Source organism: Styela clava, chromosome 5 (assembly GCF_964204865.1).
Source record: "Styela clava chromosome 5, kaStyClav1.hap1.2, whole genome shotgun sequence".
NCBI classification, from domain to species: Eukaryota; Metazoa; Chordata; class Ascidiacea; order Stolidobranchia; family Styelidae; genus Styela; species Styela clava.
Window position 1 is genome coordinate 20,505,603 of NC_135254.1, and position 14,323 is coordinate 20,519,925.

Here is a 14,323-nt window from a genome sequence, read left to right on the forward strand (position 1 = left end):
TAAATGAAAAAGACCAAATTATGTGATAAAAGTATTTTTTTGTACCACAAAAAATGAAATAATTTCAAAACATTCATGGTCTCACTCACATCATCATAAAAATTGAATTTATCTTCAATTTTTCAAATATTTCGATATATGACAAAATAAAAAAGGAGAGTATATTGTTAAATTTGAAATTTCAATTATTTCACAGTGAGACCTGCAAAGCTTTGGCTCTTACTAGTCATAAATCTATAATTAAAGATTGATAGTTAGACTATATTCTAACTCACACCCTAAAGTGAAGTAAAGGGTGACCGAAAAAAACCAATCCCAGGTCATTTGAAACATGTTCTAGTAAGAAAATAACTTTGGTGAAAAACGACCTAGATTACTAAAAAGTATGCATACTATCATACACAAACAGAAATTCAAGTATCAAATAAATTATATTATTTTTGTAGGAGTGGTTATCAAGAAATTTAGTTGTTTTTGGATGACTCTGTAGTAGGGATTGGGGTAAGGGATTCAACGAGCAAACCCCACCAAACCAACATACCCACCATTTGTTTCTGTAAAAATTATTGGTGAATCAATAATCAAAAATGCAATGAAAAAATTTAAAATAAGCAAATTAATTCATATGAAAAAAAAAATGATACCTGATAACGTGAAGAAAATCAAGTCCGAAGGGAAACTGTATTGAGAATACGAAACAACAATACAATTGTGTGACGTTTCAAACATTCTATCAAAGTTGTTTGGATCTTTTTCCTCTTCATGTAAATCTTCATATGAAATGATCGAATTCTTCATCGAATCAACAAACCGTATTTCATCGTGTTTCTCAGACTGAAATGAAGGTATTGGAAGCTATGTTCCCCTAATCTTTTATTTAAGAGTTAATAACGCTAACTGTACAAATCAAATCACACCAAGGAACACACCATCTTTCAATAGATACTATACTATATAACCACACCAATGTTAACCAATACCTTTTTGTGAGAGGATGAATGGCTTAATTATACATTAGGACAGGGATTAGCAGCTTTTTTTCATTTTTTGGGGGCAGAATATATAAGATATACTATTGTTATATATTTAATATTTATATTTTATAATGTTAGTGTCTATGAAGCTGACATTTGTTTTTGTTTTTAGTCTTCGTGTATGGATAAGCCAAGAGTCCTATTTTGTTAGAGTTTTTAACAAAAATAGGTCTGCTATTGTCATGGTAGTAAACAGATATACTTATTTACTTCATAATTATAAAGATTATATTATAAAGATACATATGTTGAGAAAAAATGTGTCATTGGGAGTTTTCATTGCTATGAGGCAAAGAGCATTCCCAAATATCAAAAGAAAAGACTAGAAGGCGGAAAAAATGTATTCGTTATGCATTTATTATTAAGTATCATTCTAGCGTATAAATTAATAACACTGTATTTCAATTAATTGAGCGTGAAAGTAATATTGAGAGTAATGCGTAGTGATGCACAATTCAAAGGACAACCGTTTGAGCTTACCACGAAGAGGAAGTTGTTCGATCTCAAGTCATCAACGGCCCTTATATTCCATATTGTAGCCGTTGTTGAACGCAAAACCAGAATTGTTTTAGCATCCAAGTTGGCAGTTATTTCCTTCCCTGTGATCTCCAAATTAACGACCCGCGTTCTGAAATATGATCGCCATAATCAATTATGGTACTTGAACAAGAACACACATTTTAAATTGTACGTTTGAAAAGAGAAATCATGATATTTTCTTACTACTTATTACATGCTTTTCATAATCCAAGCGATGAACAGAGTAAATAATTTCATACAAATAAAAATTTGGATATACAGGGATGTGACTAGTAGCTCTCACCAGTGGCTTTAAATTAAAAATTTATGATGCTAAATATAACCCAATTCAAAATTATCCGAATGAAACAACCTTTGGATAATGAGTAATCCCATAATGTAAGAGAGTGTGTCAAGGCATTGAAACATATATTAAAACAATGTGGAATTAGATGGACCTAATATTTACATTATAACCTCATATTATTCATATTTAGCTAATTTTGCATACTGCAATTCTACATCTTAGTCATAAAATAATACATATACATAAAAAAGATTTATTAATATTCAACCATAGAGACAATAATGCTGACATTGTTTTTTTTTTAATTACCGGTAATTAAACAAACTAAAATCGTGCCCAGATATTGAATGCTTCAACTACCGGTAATTCAAAACAATAATTTGAACGTCAAAAAATAAGTAAAAAAAATTGTGTGTATATTTAAAAAATTAATTTTAGTTTTCTTCTATTTTATTACTTTATTCGTATTTTGCATAAAAATATGCCACTTATTTGTCAAAGAGAATTATAATGGCAAACTTAGCCGCAAGCATAATAAAATACAATGAATGATAATTGAAGTGCACATTTCAGCAGAAGCCAATACAGTAAATATGCAGACGACCCTACTGTAGTTTTTATACACCTGAGGCAGAATTAAATGAGAAAGATATCAATCTAAGATTTATATTTGACTAAAAAAAACGAGAAAATGAGGTTAAAATAAATCATAAAAATCAATTTTCTTCTAACTAAATGATTGGCTAGAAAAGGACTTAGTAAAAACTAGTAAATAATAATGTAAATATTTAACTTGCTGTCAGTTGCAGAGTTGATGAACAAAATTCATGTTTTTCTCATGCAATTTGGCGCTCCAGAAGTATGTGTACTAATATGGAGATAACTAATTTTTATTTGCCTACTTTATATCAAGTTGTGTAAAGCGACAAAAGCCTATGGGCCGAGGGTATATTCACTTGGATATCACAAACAGTCCCCAAACTTGTAATAGAACTAAAACTAAAAATCGAAGTAATAATATGGCCTAACCCTGACCTGGTACACATACTACCAGAGTACACGCAATTTATTGTTATAAAAGGTTCAAATATGATAGAACAATAAAGATTTTTCACAAGTCTATTGTCTAGGTGATAAAATGCATGCTTCTAATAAAATCATCAGTATTTGGCTTACATTGTTAATAAAACCACTACGTTGTAGTAAAACTGTTTGTCAACTTGTGGTTTTAACCAGATTCAACCGCATCTAACAGGCTGTTTACGTGAATAATTTCCAAAGCGTTTACATTAATGGAGTAAAAATAAGTAGCAGAACAAAGCAACTCAGTCTGGATTTATGAGCCAGTGCATAATATACAATTGCAAATCTTCACAACATGAATGCAAAGGCTACATCATGATCATGATATACCACTAATATTTTTATTCCCAAATAATCACAACAAACATAATATTTTTTAACTTTAAGCAAAAATAAAATTGTGATATTTGCCATAGTTAAAATACACCTATGAGTATGAACTGAATGTAGAAATAGTGTGAAAATGGCATTCCAGGGTTAAGCGAGGTGTGATGAACCAATAGCATCACCTCAGCTATTATTAATTGACAGAGATATACCATCAAATTTTAATCTAACACGATGTAGGCGAAAGAATTGAAAGTGGTATATTTTAAAAATCCGCAACAAAATATTGAGTCAGATTCGACCACAGTTTTAAACATAAGCAGTCACGGCTGAAAGAAGATAATTTTGTTAGCTGAGGTGAACTACCGTGACCAAATCGTGCCCGCCGGCAATAATTTTGTTAACAAAGTCGAGATAACATCACAAGAGATAAATTGGTTTTGGCGAGCAAGAAGAAAAGAATGCGTACAAAACCAGTGAACCATACTATCTACCCTGTTATTTTTCTTCCTTTCAATAACAATTCTGGACTATGTATTGGTTTCACGCCTCAAGTAATGTGGTAAAAACATTGGTGTTATGTGGTATAAAGTAATCCCACACTTTTATTTCGAGAGCCTTCATACCAATGAAATTGTGTGGTCAATAAACTTGAGAACGAAGAGTAAACAATAGAAAATAGGCCGAGATAATGAACAACGATACAATGAACGACAATTCTTCACAAACACATGTGCAACAATAAATGAAATAAGATATTTGAAATATGGGCAGCAGTAACGTCTTGTTCCAAATGGGAATTAATTCATTAAGACTAATACGGTTTGTGCCAAAACAATTACCAATCACTGAATATTTATCAGGTGTTTATTCATATTTTAGTTGTAAATTTCACAATGATTGCTGTTATTATTTCTTATTCATGTCTGAAATGTGGAATTTAATATTAAATTTACTATTTAGTAGTATAGGCGATTTTGCAAATATGTTCATTGCGTTCATATAATATGGGGTAATGATTTATAAACTACATCCTCTCTCAAAATTACAACAAAAAACATTCAAGAGAGAATTATAACTGAAGTATTGAGATAAACTCGATCGGGTCGAATGTATTTGAAAATTCAAGTTGATGAATAGCACTCGAAATAATCCAAAACCCATCGAGTGAACAATGCTTATTGCTAGAACGAATTCCACAATCGGACCACGGTGATAGTTTCTACAAAACTATAATATATGGTATATTAAAAATTAAAACCATGGAATTTATTTGTTTAATCAAACAGGTTCAATATTATTGAAACAATATTGGTAATAATACAGGTTAAAAAAATATCAGGATTGACCTAGAATGCAGCAAAATATTTTTATTTTGATGAAGTGGACCATTTGCAAACGAGTACATGTACTTTTATGGGAAATATAGAATACGGTAGTTATTTCATCAGGCACACAAATAGATTGGAAATAATGGATATTATTGTAGATTTTAAGAGAATTAAAATATAAAAAAAACTCACTGTGTTTCAGATTTCGTATGAGAAGTTAACTCCAAAACAAATGCTTGATCTTGTGAAACTTGTTTTGTCAGGCTATGGTTTCTCTCACAAACAAATTTTGGTTCATTGACATCATAATGTTGTATTGATATTAATGGTGAAACGTACGTCTTTTCGAGTTTTCTACATTCCGTAAAATTTCCATGTTCTGGTTCAAGTGAATCTATTATATAGAAATAACCAATCAAATGTTTAATCAAAAAATCATAGTCCTTGCCTCTGTTAGAAATTGCTTTGTACAGCAAAACCAGGCTAGGATGATGAAAGATTGTGATCACTAAGAAAGAGTCTTAAAAATGGAGATATCATTCCACGATACTCTTATTGAACCGTTAATATAAAATACTCAATTTTGGATTCCATTTTGAAGAATTTTTGATAAACCTTCACAAATCAAAGCAATGTTTGGGATGAAAATTCAGATCATAGCATTCTTCGAAGCAAATGTCAATTAGATTAAAAAATAGTAGATTGAGATGGCCAATCTCAATTAATACATAGACATGAGTTCTGCAGAGAGTCAAAATAAAATAATCTTCGGGGTGGGTAACTTGCTTAAATCACAAAATATCTGAGAAAAGAGCACAGAAAGTATGTATCAAAAACACTCGACATAAAAAGGGATGTGAATAAAAACCTTATTTACATATATGAATATGGATATGAACACCACAAATCAAACCTTTATTATATCCACTTAAAACATTGACAGTTGCAATCTTCGAAACATCAAACTCTGTGAAAGACGTTATCTTCGGTTCCAAGCTGGCAGAAGTATCAGACGTGAAATACTTTCTGCAGACGATCAAAAGTTTTGATGAATCCTGCCGAGACGATTCATTCAAATCAATGTTGACAGAACGGAACTGATTGTCTTCATCCAGAAATATTATGCGAGAATCTTTTGATAACTAAATAACAGAGAAGTGATAATTAATATTGGGTTATATAAATAAAAAGGCTAATAAATTGCGAAATTAATTGATGATCTAAGAAGAAATTGGAGCTACATTCTTCATGTAACCAATTATACCCTAGATGTGAAATAATCAATAAATATATTGACAATCATAACATATTGCATTAAAGAGCATGAAAACAAAGATTCTTCCATTTTAGTAATTAATTGATTTCTTAAATCAATTTTAGAGTAGAGTTTAGCAGTAATCCCGAGAATACAGATAAATTTCAAATTGATAGCATATATTGCATAAAATATACAGCAGTTAAAATCAACGAAAATATTTTTCAATGAAGATCGAAAACTGGTTAATGTACACAGTTTACAGCAAACTATAAAACTTGTTCAATATCTACAATGATGAATGAGACATAATCCACTACCTGAAAGGTAGCAGACTATCCAATATCAGCGTACAAAAATTTCAATTTGCTTTGGGGAATAGGAAATATCAGGTAAATATTTAAAGTGGAACAATATAATATTCCAATCCTATTAAGTCAAGTACGGGTCATTGATATTGTCTACAACTAAGACTGACTTATCTATGGCCCTCAGATAAAAATAAACAACTTAAAATTAGGTAAAACATTTGAAAAATGGTTTATTTTATTTTTTGACATTTTACAGAGATATCAGGATAGAGTTTGTTTTAACACCCACATAAATTAATCATAATTACTGTCTAAGTCAGGATATAATCTATATATTGCTTTGGCGCTACTGGATAGTCCAAACAAACTTTTAGTTTAACAATATGGCAAAAATAAGTGTTTATTATAAAATCACAAATTTATCCAATATTTTCCTTAAAACTTTTTTAGATATCATCAGAATGTTAAATATCCTCAAATTAAAATGATGATAAAAAGTACATATTCATTTCCTGACAATTTATTACATATTCATTGCTAGCATAGCAATACAGACTTGCAAATAGATTCCATTTAGATTCATTTGGTAATTGTCAGAATTAAAATTTAGTTGTTATTTAAAATTTAAAACAACAAAATGAATGAAAAAAAATATAATAAAATAACCAGACCAAAATAGTACACTATACTTACATAAAATGAGAATTCAACACTACTTTTTGGCATGTTTGTCGTCGAAACAAGCCATATAACGTCTTTTTTAGAATAAAGTGCAAACTCGTATTTGTACTCTTTGTAATGAGGCAGTGAATTTGTGGTCCGGTGATGGATACCATTGATATTGAGGTAGATCTGCAAAAAATAGAAGTTGGTCAGTTTAGAAAATTTGAAAACCTATGTTATAAAACAGGGGTGTGCAACCTTTATTAATTAGGAGGGCCATATACAAATGACTTGGTGAACAGAACGCCGCACATTTATTCAACATAGCCTTACTAGTAGTTACAAGAACACATTTGATTATTGATCTTATGACATGCGTTGTTCGCTTTGCACAAACCTAGTTATGGGACTCAGGTATATGCTTTGCAATACGAAGGGATTGGGGGTACTCGCACATACCAGATTGAACCAAATTAAAAATTCGTTCCGACACCAGTAATTAAGATCATGATCAAAATAAAATGAAAAGATCGTGCTGTATCCTGGCGAGTAAATTATAATAGTCATACAAAAACAAATAATACATTGATCCTTATTTATTCACCCCCAAACTAAAAGGGCTCTCTATCTATTTTGTCAAAATAAAATGATTTGCAATTGTTGAAAATTCATATTGCATTGGTATATTTAATAAGTCAAGATATTCAATCAAAAGTTTTCAAATGATATTCATAGGATGACAATCCCAATACAATTCTGAACGAGTGCTTCTAATTTGACATCATTTGACAAAATATTTCTTGCAACTTACATCAGCAGGTCTGTCATTTTGAACGTTCATGACATGGTTTTCCCAATAGGTATCATTCAACGCTGATGCCGAACCTTTCGATGCACATCCATATGCATGCTCACTGACCAGCGGCAGTGACTCAAATGCATGAAAATATCGATTTGATCGACTATCAGCCAGGGTGATGCATGTATTAATTCCATCATCGCCTTGAATGCCGACAACTGAAATGGAAAATGATTTATAATGAAATATATTCATAAGTGCTCATCATACTAATATGGAAACAAATGAGTCATTTAGCATATTGCAGTGCAGAGACGACTGAAGAATTTGCAGGATGAAGGGCATTCACCAAACTTGAAAATGCAAGGCATCGAACACAATCATGAAACCCATGAAATTAAAATCTTACGGCGATTACTGATTTGTTGCAGCAAAATAATAATGAACCGTATGTCAAAATTCCATAAAGTAAAACCAAATCAAAAGTAATAATAAATAGTATAAATAAAGTAATGAAGTAATCAAATCTAATGTAAGTGCAAGACAGAATGCCAGAATATCATATTATTTACATAATTTGAGATTGTGATAACTTCAACCAACGGGCAAATAAAATTAAAAAGTCAAACTATGATTCAATTGTGTTAGGTTAGAGAGATAACAGGACTGAAACTCTTAAATTTTTTTATGAATAATGCCATATAAATGAAATTAAAATGAGTACAAAAGTAGTTCAAATTTGAACTATAAACTTCTGACAAAAAAATGCAAATTTAGAGAAAACAAATTGTCTGAATATTTGCAGCGGTTGTAACGATAATAATAAAAGCATTATTGCAACAAAATTTAAATAAACTATTGTTTGGATTTATGACTGACCTAACAGGGTAATAAGCTTCCATTATCGAAAAGTTAGAAGTTCATGATCATATGACTGACATATGAAATATTTATTACTAACAGCAGCAGCGTAGTAAATGCACTATTCAATTTCAAGTCCATAAAACGATTATGGTGAATTTTTGAGTATAGCGGACTGCGGTAAGCCTTATCAGAAAACTTTAATAATTGTTTGATAAGTGGTATTTGACTTTTGTTCCACATAAAATTGGCTCAAAAAATTAATAGATCTGGCTATATAAAACAATTTAGTAAAGTCCAGCACAAGAAATATTGTAGTCAACAAAAATAAGCACAATAATTTAGGTTTATTGGCCATTTTACTTTATTAATAAAATATGAAAGAATTTTGCTATACTTTGCCAGCAAAACATAATTGAGAGTGGAGTTGTTTTGTTCTGGACGACTCAGAGCAAATGTTTATTCTCTTTATTCTGCTTGGACGATTTTGTCTGGCGATTTGCCTTTTTCCTTTTATGAACTTAGCAAACAGCCCTTCGAGAGCCTCAATGGCTCCAGTTTATGAGGTACGCTCATGTACATCAGGAAATAAGGATAAACTACGAGACAGATAGCAGCCTAAGGCAAAATATTGTTTTTCGCACAAGGAGCATGTCATTCTAGAGACATCTTAAAAAATCATGCGTTTTAAAAGATACGTCATATTCATTTTCTGCATTCATCTCACTTTCGTTTTTGCCAGTCAGAGTAGACAGAAGATAAAGTTACCTAATAAAAAATAATCCTAAGCCCCCTTGTTATTAACCACAAGTAACACAAGAAGTACATTATGGAGAAGTCCAGAATAGAGTGGTATTCCAAAAAAATTGTTTACCCTAGCTAGAGTAAAATACCCCTGTTTGTTATTCAAAATTGCAAATCCATAAATTATTAATGACAATCCCATAGAGAATTCAATAAGGGTTTGCAAAATGGCTATAGGATAAGTAAAAATGAACTTATATTTGGCAAAGAATTTTACATAGATTCAACAAAATTTAGAGAGTTTTATGTCAATTTTAAAAGTGCACAACAATAAAAATTGTAAATAAACGAGGGCATAATAAAAAATTAATCTACTGAAAAATGGAAAATAAAAATGATCCAATACTGCAACCATATATATGCAATCTTATTGAAACTTTTAATACAGAGAATACCAGACAATGCTGTGAATTTTCATGATATACACCTAATATGATTCTGAAGCTCAAGAACACTAGCAATAACAAAAACATGATAATTTCCATATGATCAGATACAACAATTCATTAAAAATCCTCAAAAATAAACCACAATATCACACCAGAATGCTCAAATTATCCAGTAATATTAAAATGAATCACATCTATCGATCAAAAATAAATTCAAAGTAGTAATTCTATAATTGGGCCATATTTCAGATTATTAATAATACTAAAATGATAATATCAATTTTTTAGTATATTTAAATTTAGATATCTTACTGAATGGATTCAACATTTCTGTTGAACAAGAATTTAAATACTTACAAAGTGCATGCTGTACTCATACTATATACGGTATGTTTTATGTTACCTCCAACACAAATTTTTATAAATACGTGCACTTGAGTAAACTATTCTGGATGAATTGTTTACCAGTTCAGCCCACCAGATTAGCTGGGTTCACTTTTTGGCATAATCAACCAAGTCAGATATATGCACGAATAAGCATGAACTGAATAATGGGAATATACTTATATCATGATATTGACCTCAAATACCCTATAATGTAAAGAGTTATTTTATGTTTACAAATGTGTGGTAAAGAAATTTCCATCGTTCACAGTAATAAATTGCCAAACAACAGACACGGAAGTAGAAACAGCAAAACTGTACCTAATATCAAGGTAAAACCTTGAGCATTTGGGACCTTTATAAACCTAAGATCTCTTCAACATTTCACTTTAGAATATACTTGCACATTTCCTCAAGAAAAAAATCCAGTTCATTCTCAAGTTTGAGTGACCAAATATGGTTACAATGGTTCCATTACATTTGAACCCACGTACATTTGAACCCATGGCAATTGCACCTGTATGCTATTGCACCTATGAAATTTTTTTTGTTTTTCGGTTAGTTGAACCCACACTAACCCTAACCCATGGGTTTTAGCACCCGCATATAGATTGAACCCGTGGATATACACATGGGTTCAAATGTACGTGGGTTCAAATGTACCGTCACCGGTTACAATATATACAAGTCATAGGTCCTGTTGTATACTAATTCAAGATTTTTTTATCACTGATTTCAATTAAATTGGTAAGATAGAAACAAGACCAATCTAATTGAGCAACCAAGTCGTTCGGTTTGCATAAACGACAACATGCATGATATTCCAATATTGTCAAGCCGAAAAAAAAGGAATGGAAAAATGAAGGCTATTATACTAGACTACGGCACAGTTAATACATATCACAAATAAGTAAAATAATAAATGAATTGCTATTGGATCCATGCCAAAAGTGTATATCCTCAAATTAAAGTAAGGACTATTGGCCAAAAGGCAATGGAACAAACATTAAAATATTCTTGGCTATAAATAATTTATGTGGAGTAGGGCTCCAGAGATTCCTTTCAAAACAACAAGAACTGGCACTCAGTATGGCCCGGATTTTTGGCAAATGATCAATATGGCATGAACCAAATAGACCAGATTGCCAGCAGGGATTTCCAAATCAAAATCAACTGTTTTTCAGATATACCGTAATCTAAAATAACCTTTTTGAATATGTGATAAGGAATATATTCAACTAAAAACATGTATCAATTTATATGCAATGCACTTGAATTTAGAAATACAAAAAAAGATAAACAGTGATTTTCGTACAGTTTTCAGAACTTTGAGAATCTCATTCGTTATACCGTTAAACATGAATCACTAAAAATGATCATTTTTAAATGGAGCTATCCAAAATCAACCCTGAAAGTGAAGAATGTAACATATTGAATATCGCTAATTTAAAATCGATTCAATTATCAGATTCATTTGGGACATCACCACTGATTTTTCATACTACATACAAGTCGTTAATGTTCAATTTTTTATTATAGATGAGGTTTTATTAATTAAGTTTGGATCCTTGATGCTAATAACCTGCACTTGATAATTAGTTAATGTTAGCAACAAAAACAGTATAAATAAGCCAAGAAAGTTTTTAGGAGTCTTTATCATTTACTTCCCGATCCATAATTCAGTTAGGAAATGAAAATACTTTCATCCTTGTACTCTATGTGAGACAATTATAACAATCCAAAATAGGATTATTTCTAGCAAGGGTTGTGGACTTACTGGCTGCTAGAGTATTTTTATCAAACTTTTCAAAATTCAATCACTATTTTAACAGAAAAAAGGACCAACAAATGGAAAGGTTGTCACTGTAGTTTGTTTTTTTTCTTATCTAGAGCGGAGCCTGAATTATTCTTAATCTCATTGAGGCATTTTTTTGAGTGGCTTTGAGATTTTTTCAGATTCAAAAGGTATTCTTATATCCACATAATGATAAGAGAGACAATTACACAGTCTAAAATATATATATTGTACCTAATCTTTCACAGTAAGAAACACTGTAGTATAGTGGTTTTCAATCAGGATTCCGCAACACTCTGGGGGCCAGTACAATCAGGAGGTTCTTCGAGTTCATGTTCAAAACCAAGAGTATACCAAAACATTTTAAAGATCATTTTGTTTTGTCAGTATAGGCTTACTTTTATACTTTGTATAAATACTTATACTGAGTATTTTAATTTGATTTTTTTGAGCAAATGATATTTTTTTGCATGAAACGATTAAACTATCGCAACTAAAGCTCGAGCTTCTGAAATGTTTCATTGTAGTTCCGCCCATCAAAAATACACTGCTCTTACACGTACAAGTACAAAAAAATACAATTGAAGTTGTACTTACCATACACTAATATGCAAATGATCACATTTGCATGAGTCACATGCATGACGAGGTAATTGTTATAAATGTTTCAACAACAGCTCTTTTTATCTTCAACTCACATTACATCCATAAAATTTACGAAATCATTGTTAAATCAGGATATGCCTGGCATCTTTAAGATAAAATCTAATAAAATCCCAAATAATTCACTGTGAAAGTGCATATAAATAAGATTACGAATTCATCGGGAGCAATCAATACAGATAAAATAAAAAAAACAGCCTATTTAACCATCTAACTTTAAAGTATTTATTTGTGAAAAATAGGTCATAATTCTCTGTTCCTTAACTTTTTGCATTCACCCTAAGATATGACCAGATTATAGTTGCTATTTTGAATACCCAGACAATAATACCAATGCGATGTCACTTATACAACTACCAACAGAGATTAGATGTCCATAACAATTAACAATGTAAAAAAAGATGTGATATGTAAACATGTGATCATGATTCTACAACATAAAGTATGCTCATATACCCCTATATAGCTCCAATTAAAATTTAGGGCTGGAATGGGCCCTCATGCTATTGCAGACTTAACATTCAACCAGCCCTGCAACTCAAATACGATAGATCAAAAGCAGCCAATGAAATTGTTTCAATTCTCCAGTTGTAAAATTTGAACTGGGTTAAACTATTTACTGCATGAAATTTATTTTTGAAATAATGCATATATAATGATTTCACTGAATATACTAAAAAAATTTAATCAAAATTTAAGTAAGTAAACCATCCATAATAGCAAACTATTGAAGTTTGCACATTACAACTCAAAAATGCAAAATTTTGAGATGATTCAGCAATTATGTAGCAATTTATAGAGATTTGTTCAGTATCGTCTCTGATTTATTATCTATTTATTTCATGGTTGTTTCTTGGTGTAAAAGACTAACTTCAGAACCTAATAATGTCCACTCGATATTGCCAATACCAATATATACAATGGATATAAACCCCTCAACACATTGATAACAATACGTTCAATCGATTACACATGCATGCCCAGGTTCCTATTTCAACAAGTGGTATAGTGCATATTTTGTCACGTAACACATGACGACATGCTAGGTAGACAATTTAACATTACTGCATTAAGCTATAACTTATTCTAGGTTCCTTTGTTCGCCGTTTATTCAGCCATAGACAGATAGAGTCAAACCAGAAAATTTTTCAATTACCGGTATCGGTACTATGCAAAGTACATTGATAACCACTTGGCTATGTTGCATTCAAGTTGAATTAAGCAATAGCTGGATAGTCCATAGAATAGTGTTTGCTGTTTCTCATATTCAAAAATATTTGCAGGTTATGGAATTCCAGATGTTTCATTTTAAACAGCATACCGTAGGTTACTGCTGTACTGACATACTGACATACAGTAATACTGTCATATTGCAACATCATAGTTCAATCCAATGTCAATAGTTAACCGATACTGCAATCATCTTAATCAGTTAACTGATTAATGTCACTCATTCCATTACATACAGACATAAATAAAAACTTCTGGATTGACTGAATGATTCAGTTTTGCCTTGATCTGACATGACCTGCCAACGCCTGCAAATTTTAAAATAGCCAATATTCCCATATAGCCACCAACCAAAGGTTGCTGTGAAAGTTTACAACATGCTCCAATCAATCAATCATTTTATTTCGACTCTCTGACTAAGTTTAATTTATCAGCTCTGCAGCTGCGAAGAATAGTTTAGTACCTGATACCTGAATACCGGGGTACCGTACTGATCAACGGTATCAACATCTGAATCTGCAAACAGCAACTGTCAGGCTGTAGACTACCGATAATCAGTTATCCAGAC

The 14,323-nt window shown here is 31.1% G+C and overlaps 1 protein-coding gene across 4 annotated transcripts in view; it reads right to left on the bottom strand.

Moving 5' to 3' along the window:
- LOC120343974 (uncharacterized) overlaps positions 1 to 12,646 on the bottom strand; it is a 37,621-nt gene extending 24,975 nt beyond the window's left edge. For all 4 annotated transcript variants that reach the window (XM_039413035.2, XM_039413034.2, XM_039413033.2 and 1 more), the window contains exons 1-7: positions 12,460 to 12,646; positions 7,642 to 7,847; positions 6,861 to 7,019; positions 5,515 to 5,743; positions 4,794 to 4,995; positions 1,515 to 1,662; positions 645 to 834 (exon numbers count right to left, since the gene is read on the bottom strand). In XM_039413035.2, coding sequence (XP_039268969.2) covers positions 645 to 834; positions 1,515 to 1,662; positions 4,794 to 4,995; positions 5,515 to 5,743; positions 6,861 to 7,019; positions 7,642 to 7,847; positions 12,460 to 12,505 — 1,180 coding nt within the window. In that variant the 5' untranslated portion in view covers positions 12,506 to 12,646. The remainder of the gene's footprint in view (positions 1 to 644; positions 835 to 1,514; positions 1,663 to 4,793; positions 4,996 to 5,514; positions 5,744 to 6,860; positions 7,020 to 7,641; positions 7,848 to 12,459) is intronic.
- Between the last annotated feature and the right edge of the window lie 1,677 nt (positions 12,647 to 14,323).